General features: G+C 53.7%; 1 protein-coding gene across 1 annotated transcript in view; it reads right to left on the bottom strand.

The window, feature by feature from the left end:
* Positions 1-16,175, bottom strand: part of ANKRD52 (ankyrin repeat domain 52) — a 33,069-nt gene that overhangs the window by 8,241 nt on the left and 8,653 nt on the right. The window contains exons 9-21 of the mRNA XM_066567598.1: positions 15,785-15,863; positions 14,515-14,629; positions 13,162-13,244; positions 12,950-13,067; positions 11,916-11,984; positions 11,157-11,297; positions 10,397-10,465; positions 9,411-9,522; positions 7,767-7,838; positions 5,551-5,752; positions 4,640-4,727; positions 2,816-2,933; positions 1,595-1,814 (exon numbers count right to left, since the gene is read on the bottom strand). Of these exons, the coding sequence (XP_066423695.1) occupies positions 1,595-1,814; positions 2,816-2,933; positions 4,640-4,727; positions 5,551-5,752; positions 7,767-7,838; positions 9,411-9,522; positions 10,397-10,465; positions 11,157-11,297; positions 11,916-11,984; positions 12,950-13,067; positions 13,162-13,244; positions 14,515-14,629; positions 15,785-15,863 (1,486 nt within the window). The remainder of the gene's footprint in view (positions 1-1,594; positions 1,815-2,815; positions 2,934-4,639; positions 4,728-5,550; positions 5,753-7,766; positions 7,839-9,410; positions 9,523-10,396; positions 10,466-11,156; positions 11,298-11,915; positions 11,985-12,949; positions 13,068-13,161; positions 13,245-14,514; positions 14,630-15,784; positions 15,864-16,175) is intronic.

The following is a 16,175-nucleotide window of genomic DNA, read 5'->3' on the forward strand; positions in this document are numbered from 1 at the left end:
GGAACTTGGGGCTGTTCCTTCTCCTCCTGCTGTTCCCTGGGATCAGATCCTGATCCCGCTCTGGCTCCCCACTCATCAGGGAGTTTTGGGCTGAAATTTGCCCCCTGAACTTCTTTTCTCCAAGCAGTTCCAAAGCCTGACCACCTTTTATTCCTCCTGATGTCCACCCTGACCCTGCCCTGAGGGAATCTGGAGCTGTTCCTGAACCTCTCCTGGAGGAATTTGGGGCTGTTCCTTCTCCACTTTGTGTTCATGGGAGCAGATCCTGACCCTGTTGTCCCATCAGGGAGTTTTGGGGTGGAAATTGCCCTCTGAGCCTCCTTCCCTCCAGGCAGTTCCAAGGCCTGACCACCTTTTCCAGGAGGAAATCTCCTCCTGATGTCCATCCTGACTCTCTCCTGGAGGAATTTGGGGCTGTTCCTTCTCCTCCTGCTGTTCCTGGGAGCAGATCCTGACCCTGGAGTTTTGGGGTGGAAATTCCCCTCTGAGCCTCCTGTTCTCCAGGCACTTCCAAAGCCTGACCACCTTTTCCAGGAGGAAATTCCTCCTCATGTCCATCCTGAACCTCTCCTGGAGGAACCCAAATTCCTCCCCATCCCTTCCTGAGCTGAACCAAGGGAGCTCCAGAAGAAATGGATTTGTCTCAAAGGAGGAGGTAGGACAGGCTCTCACCACTGTAGGAGGCCCAGTGCATGGGTGAGTAGCTGCTGTAGTCCAGAAAAAAACCCCGAAAAACGAGAAAAACCCAAAAAGAACCCAAAAAGAGAGGAAGACCATTTGGATTTTGGAGTGGATGAGGCTCTCACCACTGTAGGAGGCCCAGTGCATGGGCGAGTAGCCGCTGTAGTCCACCATGGACCCCAAAAAACCCCGAAAAACGAGAAAAACCCAAAAAAGAACCCAAAAAGAGAGGAGGACCAGCTGGATTTTGAAGTGGCTGAGGCCCTCACCACTGTAGGAGGCCCAGTGCATGGGCGAGTAGCCGCTGTAGTCCACGAACTGAAAAATACCCCCCAAAATCAGGAAAAAAAACCCCAGAAAAAAACGGAAAAAGCCCCAAACCCACAAGATCAGGAAGACCATTTGGATTTTGGAGTAGATCAGGCTCTCACCACTGTAGGAGGCCCAGTGCATGGGCGAGTAGCCACTGCAGTCCACCATGGACCCAAAAAGCCCCGAAAAAAATCCCGAAAAACGAGAAAAACCCAAAAAGAACCCCCAAAAAGAGAGGAGGACCAGCTGGATTTTGAAGTGGCTGAGGCCCTCATCACTGTAGGAGGCCCAGTGCATGGGCGAGTAGCCACTGTAGTCCACCATGGACCCCAAAATCCTGAAAAAAAACCCCAAAAACCCAGAAAATCTCCCCAAAAGTATAAAAAACCCCAAAACTCCACAAGACCAGGAAGACCATTTGGATTTTGGAGTAGATCAGGCTCTCACCACTGTAGGAGGCCCAGTGCATGGGCGAGTAGCCACTGCAGTCCACCATGGACCCAAAAAACCCCCAAAAAACCCCTGAAAAACGAGAAAAACCCAAAAAAACCCCAAAAAGAGAGGAGGACCATTTGGATTTTGGAGTGGATGAGGCCCTCACCACTGTAGGAGGCCCAGTGCATGGGCGAGTAGCCGCTGTAGTCCACCACGGCGTCCAGCGGGTCGGTGGAGAGCGCCGCCCGCAGCAGCGTCCGCAGCACCTCCAGGTGCCCGCAGGCCGAGGCGAAGTGGATCGGGGTGCGGCCCTTGAAGTCCCGGCACAGGACGAAGGCATCGTGGTCCAGCAGGGCGGCCAGGCAGTCCTCACAGCCAGTGACAGCCTGGGGACACAGCCCAGAGAGGGGTTCATGGGGCTTTCTGTGCTGCCTCAGCCTTTAGGGCTTTATAAACATATATATATATATATATTTCTAAAATATTTTTTTAATATCATCCAGATTCAGGCTTTAGTTTTTCATACATGTATATAAATACATACATATATATATATCACATACATATATTTTTTTTTTTTTTTTAAATTTTAAAACTATTTTAAATATTTGGAAAATATTTTAATATCTTGTTATATTTTTCAGATTCTGTGCTGGCCTAGTGCGATGTCTCAGTTTTTTATATTTTGTTATGTCTATATCTATATATATATCTATATATATATATCTATATCTGTATATCTATATCTATCTCTCTATATATATCTATATATCTACATATCTATATAGATAGAGATATAGAGATACAGAGATATCTATCTATATCTCTATATCTATCAATACCTATCAATATCAATATCTCTATCTATATATCTCTATATATATCTCTATCTGTATATCTATATATATCTATATGTCTACATATCTATATAGATAGATATCTAGATATCTCTATATCTCTATCTCTATATCAATCTATATCTCTACCTATATCTGTATCTATATCTATATATCTATATCTGTGTCTATATTTATATCTATATCAATATCAATATCTATATATCTATATCTCTATATAACTGTATCTATATATCTATCAATACCTATCTATATCTATCTCTATATCTATCTCTATCTCTATATCTATATCAATATCTATATCTATATCTATATATCTATATATCTATATCTATATATCTACATCTCTATCTAACTATATCTATATATCTATGAATACCTATCAATATCTATATCTATATCTATATCTATGTCTATATCTATATATCTACATCTCTATCTCTATATAACTATATCTATACATCTATCAATACCTATCAATATCTATATCTATATCCATCTCTATCAGGAGCCCCCGGACCCCCACTCACCCCCCGGTGCAGCGCGGTCCGGCCCCTCTTGTCGGCGGCGTCGGCCGTGGAGCCCTTGTCCAGCAGGAGATGGACACAGTCCACGTGGCCGTTCATGATGGCCAGCATCAGAGGGGTCCTGGAAGGGGAAAGGTGGGGAATTCATGGAGAGCAGCGAGAACATGGAGGGGTTTGGGATGGGGAATTCATGGAGAGCAGCAAGAACATGGAGGGGAAAGGGATGGAGAATTCATGGGGAGCACCAAGAACATGGAGGGGAAAAGGATGGAGAATTCATGGAGAGCACCAAGAGCTTGGAGGGGTTTTGGATGGGGAATTCATGGAGAGCAGCAAGAACATGGAGGGGTTTGGGATGGGGAATTCATGGAGAGCAGCGAGAACATGGAGGGGTTTGGGATGGGGAATTCATGGGGAGCACCAAGAACATGGAGGGGTCGGGATGGGGAATTCATGGGGAGCACCAAGAGCTTGGAGGGGTTTTGGATGGGGAATTCATGGAGAGCAGCAAGAACATGGAGGGGTTTGGGATGGGGAATTCATGGAGAGCACCAAGAGTCTGGAGGGGTTTGGGATGGGGAATTCATGGAGAGCAGCAAGAACATGGAGGGGTTGGGATGCGGAATTCATGGAGAGCACCAAGAGCTTGGAGGGGTTTTGGATGGGGAATTCATGGAGAGCACCAAGAGTCTGCAGGGGTTTGGGATGGGGAATTCATGGAGAGCAGCAAGAGTCTGGAGGGGTTTGGGATGGGGAATTCATGGAGAGCAGCAAGAGTCTGGAGGGGTTTGGGATGGGGAATTCATGGAGAGCAGCAAGAACATGGAGGGGTTTGGGATGGGGAATTCATGGAGAGCACCAAGAGTCTGGAGGGGTTTGGGATGGGGAATTCATGGAGAGCAGCAAGAACATGGAGGGGTTGGGATGCGGAATTCATGGAGAGCAGCAAGAACATGGAGGGGTTTGGGATGGGGAATTCATGGAGAGCACCAAGAGTCTGGAGGGGTTTGGGATGGGGAATTCATGGAGAGCAGCAAGAACATGGAGGGGTTTGGGATGGGGAATTCATGGAGAGCAGCAAGAACATGGAGGGGTCGGGATGGGGAATTCATGGAGAGCACCAAGAACATGGAGGGGAAAGGGATGGAGAATTCATGGAGAGCAGCAAGAGTCTGGAGGGATTGGGATGGTGGGGATGGAGAATTCATGGAGACCACCAAGAACCCGGAGGGGAAAGGGATGGAGAATTCATGGAGAGCACCAAGAGCTTGGAGGGGTTTGGGATGGAGAATTCATGGAGAACACCAAGAGCCTGGGAGCCCAGCAAGAGCTTGGAGGGGTTGGGATGGAGAATTCATCGAACCCACGAAGAGCCTGGAAGTGTTGGGACAATTGGGAATGGTGGTGAGGGACACAGAAATGGAGGTGAAGGACAACCAGGAATGGTGCTGAGGGACACTTAGGATGGTGGTGGCACCTCTGGGATAAGATATTTAAAGGAAAGGAAAGGAAAAAATGGAAAAAATGGAAGGTTTTTGTGCAGAGGACGTGGGGTGGACTGAGCACAGCTCCCATTCCTCAGGAAGGAGCAGAAGAGCTGGGAAGGGTCAGGAGAAGCTCCTTTGGAACCATTTCCCCTCTCATCATCCCACCATGATTTCATCACGGATAAACCCAATTAAATCAACCAATATCCCAAATTCCAGCCCCGTTTTGGCCGCGTTGGAGTTGCTGAGGGATCTCTCCTCGTCCTTATCTCAAGCCGGGACCTTCCAGGAGGTTTCCCTGCCTGTCCCAGGTGGCTCTGGTGGCCCTGGTGGCACTCACTGGCCGTGGATGTCCATGACGTCGGTGATGTCCGCCCGCTCGCCGCTGTCGATCAGGAGGTGCAGGGAATCCGTGTTCCCGTTGGCAGCTGGGGACAGGAACGGGGAAATGGGAGGAGGAAAAGGGGAGGAGGAAAAATGGGAGGAGGAAAAATGGGAGGAGAAAAATGGGAGGTGGAAAAGAGGGACAAGGTAAAGAGGGATGAGGAAAAGGGATGAGGGAAAGAGAAACAAGAGGGATGAGGAAAACAGGGATGAGGAAAAATGGGAAGAGGAAAAGAGGGAGGAGGAAAAGGGATGAGGAAAATGGGAGGAGGAAAAGAGAGATGAGAAGAAAAGGGATGAGAAAAAGAGGGAGGAGGAAAATGGCAGGAGGAAAATGGGATGAGGAAAAGAGAGACAACAAAACCCCAAAAACCCCCAACCCCTCCAGAAGAAACTCATCCCCCGGGGTTTTTGGGTTCTGCCAAGCCCTGTCTCCATCCCTTCCAGGACCCAGAACACATTGGGAACCCTTCCAGGACCCTCCCAAGACAATTTGGGAATGCTTTCAGGACCTGCAGCAGCCCAGAACCCCTGAGGAACCCTCCCAGAACCCTTCCAAGGCCTGCAGGAGCCCAGAACCTTCGAGGAACCCTCCCAGAACACTTCCAGAACCCTCCCAAGTCACTTTGGGAACCCTTCCAGAACCTGCAGGAGCCCAGAACCCCTCAGGAACCTCCCAGAACCTTTCCAGAACTCTCCTAGGACCCTCCCAAGTCACTTTGGGAACCCTTCCAGAACATGCAGAAGCCCAGAACCCCTGAGGAACCCCTCCCAGAACCCTTCCAGGACCCTCCCAAGACACTTTGGGAATGCTTTCAGGACCTGCAGGAGCCCAGAAGCCCTGAGGAAGCCCTCCCAGGTGCCCACCTGCAGCATGGAGAGGCGTCCACTTCCTCTTCCTCTCCTTGACCAGGGCGGAGGCGCCGTGGCTGGTGAGCACCTGCACGCACTCGCTGGCGCCGCGCTCCGTGGCCAGGTAGAGCGCGGTGCGGCCCTTGTGGTCCCGCACGTCCAGGTTCACCAGCGTCTCAGCCAGAGCCTTGAGGGCTTCACAGTGACCATTGTAGGCCTGGGGACAGGGGACAGCGGTCACGGCCAGGATATGGCAGGTGGGACACACACAGGGGGGGCAGGTGGGACACACAGGGGGCAGGTGGGACACACACAGGGGACAGGTGGGACACACACACAGGGGGCAGGTGGGACACACACACAGAGGGCAGGTGGGACAGACACACAGGGGGGGCAGGTGGGACACACACACAGGGGGGGCAGGTGGGACACACACACAGGGGGCAGGTGGGACACACACACAGAGGGCAGGTGGGACACACACACAGGTGGCAGGTGGGACACACACAGGGGGGGCAGGTGGGACACACGGATGGCAGGTGGGACACACACACAGGGGACAGGTGGGACACACAGAGGGCAGGTGGGACACACACACAGGGGGCAGGTGGGACACACGGGTGGCAGGTGGGACACACACACAGGGGACAGGTGGGACACACACAGGGGGCAGGTGGGACACACACACAGGGGACAGGTGGGACACACACACAGGGGGGGCAGGTGGGACACACAGGTGGCAGGTGGGACACACAGGGGGCAGGTGGGACACACACACAGGGGACAGGTGGGACACACACACAGGGGGCAGGTGGGACACACAGGGGGCAGGTGGGACACACACACAGGGGGCAGGTGGGACACACACACAGGGGGCAGGTGGGACACACACAGAGGGCAGGTGGGACACACACACAGGGGACAGGTGGGACACACACACAGGGGACAGGTGGGACACACAGGTGGCAGGTGGGACACACACACAGGGGGCAGGTGGGACACACACACAGGGGACAGGTGGGACACACACGGGTGGCAGGTGGGACACACACACAGGGGGCAGGTGGGACACACAGATGGCAGGTGGGACACACACACAGGGGGCAGGTGGGACACACACAGGTGGCAGGTGGGACACACAGGTGGCAGGTGGGACACACAGGGGTCAGGTGGGACACACACACAGGGGACAGGTGGGACACACACACAGGGGACAGGTGGGACACACAGGGGGCAGGTGGGACACACACAGGGGACAGGTGGGACACACACAGAGGGGGCAGGTGGGACACACACACAGGGGGCAGGTGGGACACACAGATGGCAGGTGGGACACACACACAGGGGGCAGGTGGGACACACAGGGGACAGGTGGGACACACAGGGGGCAGGTGGGACACACACGGGTGGCAGGTGGGACACACAGGGGACAGGTGGAAGTGTTGCCTAGAGTGCTCCTCAGGTACTCAAAGTGTCCCTCAGGTCACCAAAGTGACTCTCAGGTACTCAAAACTGTCCCTCAGGCACCCAAAGTGTCCCTCAGGTACCCAAAATGTCCCTCAGGTACCCAGAAATGTCCCCCTCATGCACCGTAAGTGTCTCCCAAAGTACCCCCTAAGCACCCAGAAAAGTCCCCACCAGAAATGTCTCCCCCAGAACCCTTCCAGGACCCAGAACACCCTGAGAACCTTTCCAGAACCCTTCCAGGACCCTCCCAAGACTGTGGGAACCCTTCCAGGACCCCTCCAGGACCCTCCAGAACCCTCCCAAGACCCAGCACAGCCTCCAGAACCCTTCCAGAACCCTCCCAGGACACCCTCAGAACCTTTCCAGGACACTTCAGGAGCCCTTCCAGGACCTGTGGGAGCCCAGAACCCCTCAGGAACCCTTACAGAACCTTTCCAGGACCCTCCAGAACCCTTCCAGGACACTTTAGGAACCACTTCAGGACCTGCAGGAGCTCAGAACCCCTCAGGAACCCTCCCAGGACCCTCCAGAACCCTCCCAGGACCCTCCAGAACCCTTCCAGGACACTTTAAGAACCCTTCCAGGACCTGCAGGAGCCCAGAACCCTTCAGGAACCCTCCCAGGACCCCCCAGAACCCTTCCAGAACCCTCCAGAACCCTTCCAGGACACTTTAAGAACCACTTAAGGACCTGCAGGAGCCCAGAACCCTTCAGGAACCCTCCCAGGACCCCCCAGAACCCTTCCAGGACCCGCAGGCACTCACAGCTAAGTGCAAAGGGCTGACTGGAACGGTGCTTTCCACATCCTCCAGGCAGTTAAAGGACATTTCCAGGAGCTGCAAGGGAAAAACCCAAAATCCAGAACTGACCCCGGAGCTTCCCACACCCACCCTGAGCTGCAGGAGGGGTAAAACCCCCAAAAACTCTAAAAATCCTGACCCTAAAAGCCAAAAACTTCAAAAATCCCAACCCCAAAACTCCAGAAACTCCAAAAATCCCAACCCCAAAACCCCAGAAACTCCAAAAATCCCAACCCCAAAATCCCAGAAACTCCAAAAATCCCAACCCCAAACCCCAATAATTAAAAAAAATCCTGACCCCAAAAAGTCCAAAAACCTCAACCCCAAAACCTCCAAAAATCCCAACCACAAAAACTCCAAAAATCCTGACCCCAAAACCCTAAAAACTCCAAACAACCCCAAAATTTGGGACGGGCTATTCAAAAAATCCCATTTTTCCTGACTTGAATTCCCATCTTTTCTCTCATTTTTGAGTTTTCCAGCTCAGATTTTCTCTCCAGCTCAGATTTTCCCTTCTTTCCTGGTTGGGATTTTTTCTCTTTCCCACTTGGGATTTTCCCCCTTTACCCAGGGAGATTTCCCCCCTTTTCCTGGATGATTTTCCCCCTTCCTGGGGGTGATTTTCCCTTATTTTATAAATTATTTTCCCTCATTTCCTGGCTGATTTCCCCCCCATTTCTGGGGGTGATTTCCCCCCTTTTTCCTGGATGATTTTCCCCCATTTCCTGAATTATTTCCCCTCATTTCCTGGGGAGGATTTGCCCCTTTCCTGGAGATGATTTTCCCCATTTACTGGATCATTTCCCCCTTTTCCTGGACGATTTCCCCCCTTTCCCAGGGAGATTTTCCCCATTTTCTGGGGGTGATTTTCCCCCATTTCCTAGGTGTGTTTTCCCCATTTTTGGGGCTGATTTCCCCCATTTTCTGAGGGTGTTTCCCCCATTTTCTGGGGGTGTTATCCCCCATTTTCTGGGGGTGTTTTCCCCCATTTCTGGGCATGTTTTCCCCCATTTCTGGGGGGGTTTCCCCCATTTTCTGGAGGTGTTTTCCCCAATTTCTGGTGGTGTTTTCCCCCATTTCTGGGCGTGTTATCCCCCATTTTCTGGGCGTGTTTTCCCCCATTTTCTGGGGGTGTTTTCCCCCATTTCTGGGGGGGTTTTCCCCATTTTCTGGAGGTGTTTTCCCCAATTTCTGGTGGTGTTTTCCCCCATTTCTGGGCGTGTTATCCCCCATTTTCTGGGCGTGTTTTCCCCCATTTTCTGGGGGTGTTTTCCCCCATTTTCTGGGGGTGTTTTCCCCCATTTTCTGGTGGTGTTTTCCCCCATTTTCTGGTGGTGTTTCCCCCCATTTTCTGGGGGGGTTTTCCGCCATTTCTAGGGGTGTTTTTCCCCATTTTCTGCGGGTGTTTTCCCCCCATTTTCTGGTGGTGTTTCCCCCATTTTCTGGTGGTGTTTTCCCCCATTTCTGGTGGAGTTTTCCCCATTTTCTGGGGGTGTTTTCCCCCATTTCTGGTGGAGTTTTCCCCATTTTCTGGGGGTGTTTCCCCCCATTTTTGGGGGTGTTTCCCCCCATTTTTGGGGCTGATTTCCCCTCTCCTGCAGCCCTCACCAGCTCGAGGTTCTGCCGGTTGCCGTAGGCGGCCGCGTAGTGGACGGCGGTGTAGCCCTGCTTGTCCCGCAGGGAGGGGTCAGCACCGTTGTCCAGCAGGAATTCCAGACAGCTGGAATTGGGAAAAAGGCAAAAAAACCCAAAAAATTAAGGAAAAGGGTAAAAAAAATCTGTAGGGAAAGCCCCAGAATCTCACAGAGGGTGCTGGGAGTGAGGGGGGTGGGTTTAGGGCTGGAATAGGAGCAGGGGGGTTCCTCTCCTGAGGGTCTGCAGAGAGGAATTCCCAGCAAAATCCCAGTAAATTCCCACTAAAATCCCAGCAAATTCCCACTAAAATCCCAGCAAATTCCCAGTAAAATTCCAAGAAAAAATCCCAGCAAAATTGCTATCAAATTCCTAGCAATACTCCCAGTAAAATCCCAGTAAATTTTAGCATATTCCCAGAAAATTCCCATTAAATGCCCATTAAATTCCCATTAAATTCCCAGTGAATTCCCAGTAAATTCACAGCAAATTCTCAGCAAATTCCCAGCAAAATGTTCCCAGCAAATTTCAGTAAAATCCCAGCTAACTCCCATTAAATTCCCATGAAATTCCCAGGAAATTGCCAGCAATTTCCCAGTAAAATCCCAGTAAATTCCCAGAAAAATCACAGCAAAATTGCCATCAAATTCCCAGCAATATTCCCAGTAAAATCCAAGTAAATTTTAGCAAATTCCCAGCAGATTCCCAGTAAAATGCCATTAAATTCCCAGCAATATTCCCAGGAAATTCCTAGCAAATCCCCAGTAAAATCCCATCAAATTCCCAGTAAATTTTAGCAAATTCCCAGTTCATTCCCAGTTAAATCTCAATTAATCCCAGTCTGTTCCCAGTCCATCCCAGTTAATCCCAGTCCATTCCCAGTTAATCCCAGTCTATCCCAGTCCATTCCCAGTCCATCCCAGTCCATTCCCAGTTAATCCCAGTCCCTCCCCAGCACTCACAAGAACGCCTCCTTCAGCCTCGACTCCTTCAGGGGCTCCTCCTCGCTGGGTCCTGAGTGAGCCTCGGCTCTGCAATGGTACCGGGGACACCACGGGTGGGTGACAGTGACCACGGGGACACCCCAGTAGCCCCAGTGCCACCTCAGGCTGGTGACAGTGCCCACAGTGCCCCTAGGGTGTCCCCCCAGTGCCATTAGTACCACATGGGGCTGGTGACAACACCCATGAGGACACCCCCAGTGCCATTACTGCCACCTCAGGCTGGTGACAATGCCCACAGTGCCCCCAGGGTGCCCTCCCAGTGTCCCCAGTGCCACCTCAGGCTGGTGACAATGCCTGCAGTGCCCCAGGGTGCTCTTGCAGTGCCACCTCAGGCTGGTGACAGTGCCTGTGGTGCCCCCAGGGTGCCCTCCCAGTGCCATTAGTGTCACCTGGGGCTGCTGACAATGTCCCCAGGGTGCCCTCCCAGTGCCACCTGGGGCTGGGGACAGTGCCCACAGTGCCATGTCAGGCTGGTGACAATGCCCACAGTGCCACCTGGGGCTGGTGCCAATGCCCCCCAGTGCCACCTCAGGCTGGTGACAATGCCCACAGTGCCACCTGGGGCTGGTGCCAATGCCCCCCAGTGCCACCTCAGGCTGGTGACAATGCCCCCCAGTGCCAATGGGGCTGGTGACAATGCCCCCAGTGCCATGTCAGGCTGGTGCCAGTGCCCCCAGTGCCACCTGGGGCTGGTGCCGATGCCCCCGGGTGCCCTCACCTGCGGTAGGTGTCGGAGGCAGCCGCGTAGTGCAGGGCCGTGCAGCCTTTGCCGTCGGCCTCGTTGACGGTGGCCCCGGCTGTCACCAGCGTCACCGTGCACTGGTAGCTGCCGTTGGCCGCCGCGTAGTGCAGGGGGGTCCTGGGGACAAAGGGGACAGCGAGGCCTCAGGGACCCGCCCGGAGCCCTGCGCACCTGCCAGGACCTGCAGGAGCCCAGGATGCCCCAAGAACCCTTCCAGGACCTGCAGGAGCCCAGGATATCCCCAGAATCCTTCCAGGACCCTCCCAGAACACCCCAGGAACCCTTCCAGGACCTGCAGGAGCCCAGCACAATCCCAGAACCCTTCCAGGACCTGCAGGAGCTCAGAACATTCTGGAAACCCTTCCAGGACCCAGAACACCTCAAGAACCCTTCCAGGACCCTCCCAGGACACCTTGGGAACCTTCCAGAACCTGCAGAATCCCAGGATACCCCCAGAACCCTTCCAGAACCCTCCCAGAACACTCTGGGGACCCTTCCAGGACCTGCAGGATCCCAGAACACCCCAGGAACCCTCCCAGGACCCTTGAGGACACTTTGGGGACCCTTCCAGGACCTGCAGGGGAGGTTTGGAGCCCCCATCCCAGGGCGGTCCCAGGCAGGAGCGTTGGTGTCCCTCAGGAACCCAGAACCATCCCCAACCCTGATCTGGGATTTGGGGACATTGGGATGTCCCTGCCCAGGTGTCCCCAGGTGTCCCCAGGTGTCCCTGCTCACCTCCCGAACTTGTCCCTCCTCCGCAGGTCGGCGCCGCTGCTCAGCAGCAGGTTCAGACATTCAACGTTCCTGCAGGGGGGACAGGCACACAGGAATGTCACCAGGCCACCCCAGAGTGTCACCAGGCCAGCCAGAAATGTCCCCCAGGCACCCAGCAATGTCCCCATGCCACCCAGAAACGTCCCTCCTACAAGTGTCACCCCCAGAACCCATCCAGCCTTCCACCCCTGCTCTGAGCAGGTCTGTGCCCTTGCCAGAGCACTGTCCCTATGTCCCCAGGTGTCCTCAGTCTGTCCCCAAGGCATCCCCAGGTGTCCCCACCCTGCAGAAGCAGCAGCGTGCAGACAGGTCCTGCCCAGGCTGTCGGGGTTATCCCCATGTCCCCATGTCCCCAGGTTGTCCCTAGGCTGTCTCCATGAGCCCAAGTGTCCCCAAGGTGTCCCCAGGCGTCCCCCACCCTCAGGTGGGAACAGGTCCTGCCCAGGTTGTTGGGGCTGTTGCTGTGTCCCCAGGCTGTCCCCAGGCTGTCCCCAGGCTGTCCCTAGGCTATCCCAGGTTATCCCTAGGTGTCCCCACTCTGTCCCCCAGGTGTCCCCACCCTCCCACAGCAGCAGCGCGCAGACAGGTCCTGCCCAGGTTGTCGGGGGTGTCACTATGTCCCCAGGCTGTCCCCAGGCTGTTCCAGGGCTATCCCAAGGCTGTCCCCAGGTGTCCCCAAGGTGTCCCCACCCTCTGGAAGCAGCAGCATGCAGACAGGTCCTGCCCAGGCTGTCGGGATTATCCCCATATCCCCATGTCCCCAGGCTGTCCCTAGGCTATCCCAGGCTATCCCCAGACTGTCCCCAAGGTGTCCCCAGGTGTCCCCAGGTGTCCCCACCCTCCGGAAGCAGCAGCGTGCAGACAGGTCCTGCCCAGGCTGTCGGGATTATCCCCATATCCCCATATCCCCAGCCTGTCCCCATGCTATCCCCATGTCCCCAGGCTGTTCCAGGGCTATCCAAGGCTGTCCCCAAGGTGTCCCCAGGTGTCCCCACCCTCCGGAAGCAGCAGCGTGCAGACAGGTCCTGCCCAGGTTGTCGGGGGTGTTGATGTCGAAGCCGGCGCTCAGCACGTGCTCGTTGCTCAGCGAGGACACGATGCTGTACAACTGACCTGGGGGTGGCACCGGGGGGACGCCGCCGTCACCTGGCTGTCCCCGAGGGCCACCCGGGCGGGGCTGGCACGGGGACGGGGCGGGGAGGGTCACCTGAGGAAAGCAGCTTGCGACAACAGTCGGAGAACCCGAAGAGAACGGCCAAGTGCAGGGGGAACATGTCGTGGATGCCGCGCCTGCGGGGACGGTTTGGGGTCAGGAATGGGAATTTTGGGGCTGAAAACCTCCTCGAATGTTTTCATTTTGGCATTGAAACCTCCTGAGATGTTTTGAGATTGAAGCCTCCTCAAATGTTTTAATTTTGGGATTGAAAATCTCCTCAAATGTTTTAATTTGGGGATTAAAAACCTCCTCACATTTTTAAATTTTGGCATAAAAATCTCCTTAAAGTTTTGAATTTTGGGATTAAAAATCTCCTCACATTTTTTTATTTTGGCATAAAAACCTCCTGAAATGCTTTGAGATTAAAACCTTGAGGAGTTTTTTTGGGTTTTTGGTTTTTTTTTTTTTTTTTAAATTTTGGCATTAAAACCTCCTCAAATTTTCTAATGTTGGCATTGAAAGGCTCCTCAGGGTGCTGCCGGCCGCCTCTGGGAAGGGTTTGTGCACTTTGGGGTCTCTGGCTCCTTGGGCAGCTCTTGTGTCCTGCTGAGGCCCCTCCAGGGCTGGCTCCAGGCCTGGGCCGGCACCAGGACCCAGAACATTCTGGAAACCCTTCCAGGACCCACCCAGAACATTCTGGAAACCTTTCCAGGACCCACCCAGAACATTCTGGAAACCCTTCCAGAACCCTCCCAGAACATTCTGGAAACCCTTCCAGAACCCAGAAGGAGCCCAGAACATTCTGGAAACCCTTCCAGAACCCAGAAGGAGCCCAGAACATTCTGGAAACCCTTCCAGGATCCTTCCAGAAGACCCCCAGAACCCTTCCAGGACCTTCCCAGGACACTTTGGGATCCCTTCCAGGAGCTTAGAACATTCTGGAAACCCTTCCATGACCCTCCTAGGACGCTTTAGGAACCCTTCCCAGCAGGACCTAGAACATTCTGGAAACCCTTCCACAACTCTCCTAGGACCTTTTAGGAACCCTTCCAGGACCCAGCAGGAGCCCAGAACATTCTGGAAACCCTTCCAGGACCCTCCCAGAACACCCCAGAACCCCTCCAGGACCCAGTAGGAGCCCAGAACATTCTGGAAACCCTTCCAGGACACTTTGGGAACCCTTCCACAAGCTTAGAACATTCTGGAAACCCTCCCAGGACCCACCCAGAACATCCTGGAAACCCTTCCAGGACCCACCCAGAACATTCTGGAAACCCTTCCAGGATCCTCCCAGAACATTCTGGAAACCCTTCCAGGACCCAGCAGGAGCCCAGAACATTCTGGAAACCCTCCCAGGACCCCCCCCCCCGCCCAGAAGGTTCTGGAAGGGCAGCCCGGGCTCACCTGGCAGTGTCAGCACCATTGGTCATTAACGTACTAATTAGCAGCTCGTGGCCGTATCTAGCAGCGACGTGCAGGGGGGTGTTGCCGTACTTGTCAGCACAGTCGATCTCACTGCCTGCGGAGGGGGGGGAGAGGCTCTGCTCTGCTCCAGAACATTCCGGGATCTGAAATCCCGGAATCCCGGTGGGAATTCCCACCCCAGACCCTAAATCCCCCAAATTCCCGGCCCTGAGAAGGTTCCGGGCTCCAAAAATCCTGGAATTTCCGAAGCGGGGATTGCACCGGGCTCTAGAATCCTGGGGTTCCCACCCCAGATCCAAAATCCTGGAATTCTCGCCCCAGAGAAGGTTCTGGGCTCTGAAATCCCGGAATTCCCGCCCCAGATCCAACAATCCCGGAATTCCCAAACCAGGGACACCCCCAAACCCAAAATCACAGAATTCCCACCCAAGGGAGGGCTCTGGGCTCCAAAATCCCAGAATTCCCAAATCAGGGACACCCCCAAACCCAAAATCCCAGAATTCCCACCCCAGATCCAAAAATCCAGGAATTCCCACAGCCAGGGACACCCCCAAACCCAAACTCCTGGAATTTCCAAACCAGGGACAGATCCAGGCTCCAAAATCCCCAAATTCCCACCCCAGATCCAAAATCCCCAAATTCCCATCCCAGGGATAGATCCAGGCTCCAAAATCCTGGAATTTCCAAACCAGAGAAGATTCTGGGCTCCGAAATCCCAGAATTTCCACTCCAGGGATGGCACCGGTGCCAAAATCCCCAAATTCCCATCCCAGGCACAGATCCGGGCTCTGAAATCCTGGAATTCCCACCCCAGATCCAACAATCCTGGAATTCCCACACCAGGGATGGATCCAGGCTCCAAAATCCTGGAATTTCCACCCCGGATCCAAAATGCCCAAATTCCAACCCAAGGGACAGATCCAGGCTCCAAAATCCTGGAATTTTGGAGGATGTAACAGGAATTTTGGGAAAAATATTGGAACGTTGAAAGATCTGATGGGAATTTTGGGGAAAATATCGGAATTTTGGAGGATCTGATGGGAATATTGGGGGGAAAAATATTGGGATATTGAAAGATCACATGGGAATATTCCAATTTTGTGACAGGAACATTGGGAAAAATACCACAAGAACCACCCCTGAGGATTTTGGGTGATGACTTGGGAAGGTCTGAACCCCTTCCCTGAGCCCCCAGGAGGTCCTGGAAGCTGCAGGAAAATTTGGGATCAGCCAGGAAGGCGCCACTGACCGTTCTGGATGAGGATCTGCGAGCGCGTGAACCGTCCGTGGATCGCCGCCATGTGCAGGGGGCTCTTCCCTTCCTTGCTCTGCAGGAACCCCAGGAGGGGCTCAAACACACCCCAAAAACCCAAATCCACCCCAAAAACCCAAAACTACCCAACATCCCTAGGAGGGGCTCAGCCACACCCCAAAACCACCCCAAAAACCCAAATCCACCCCAAAACCCCAAAACTACCCAACACTCCCAGGAGGGGTTCAGACACACCCCAAAACCACCCCCAAAACCACCCCAAAAAACCCAAACCACCCCAAAAACCCAACAACACCCCCAGGAGGGGCTCAGCCTCACCCCAAAAACACCCCAAAAACCCAAAACCACCCCCAAAAACCCAAAACCA

Source organism: Molothrus aeneus, chromosome 30, assembly GCF_037042795.1.
Source record: "Molothrus aeneus isolate 106 chromosome 30, BPBGC_Maene_1.0, whole genome shotgun sequence".
NCBI classification, from domain to species: domain Eukaryota; kingdom Metazoa; phylum Chordata; class Aves; order Passeriformes; family Icteridae; genus Molothrus; species Molothrus aeneus.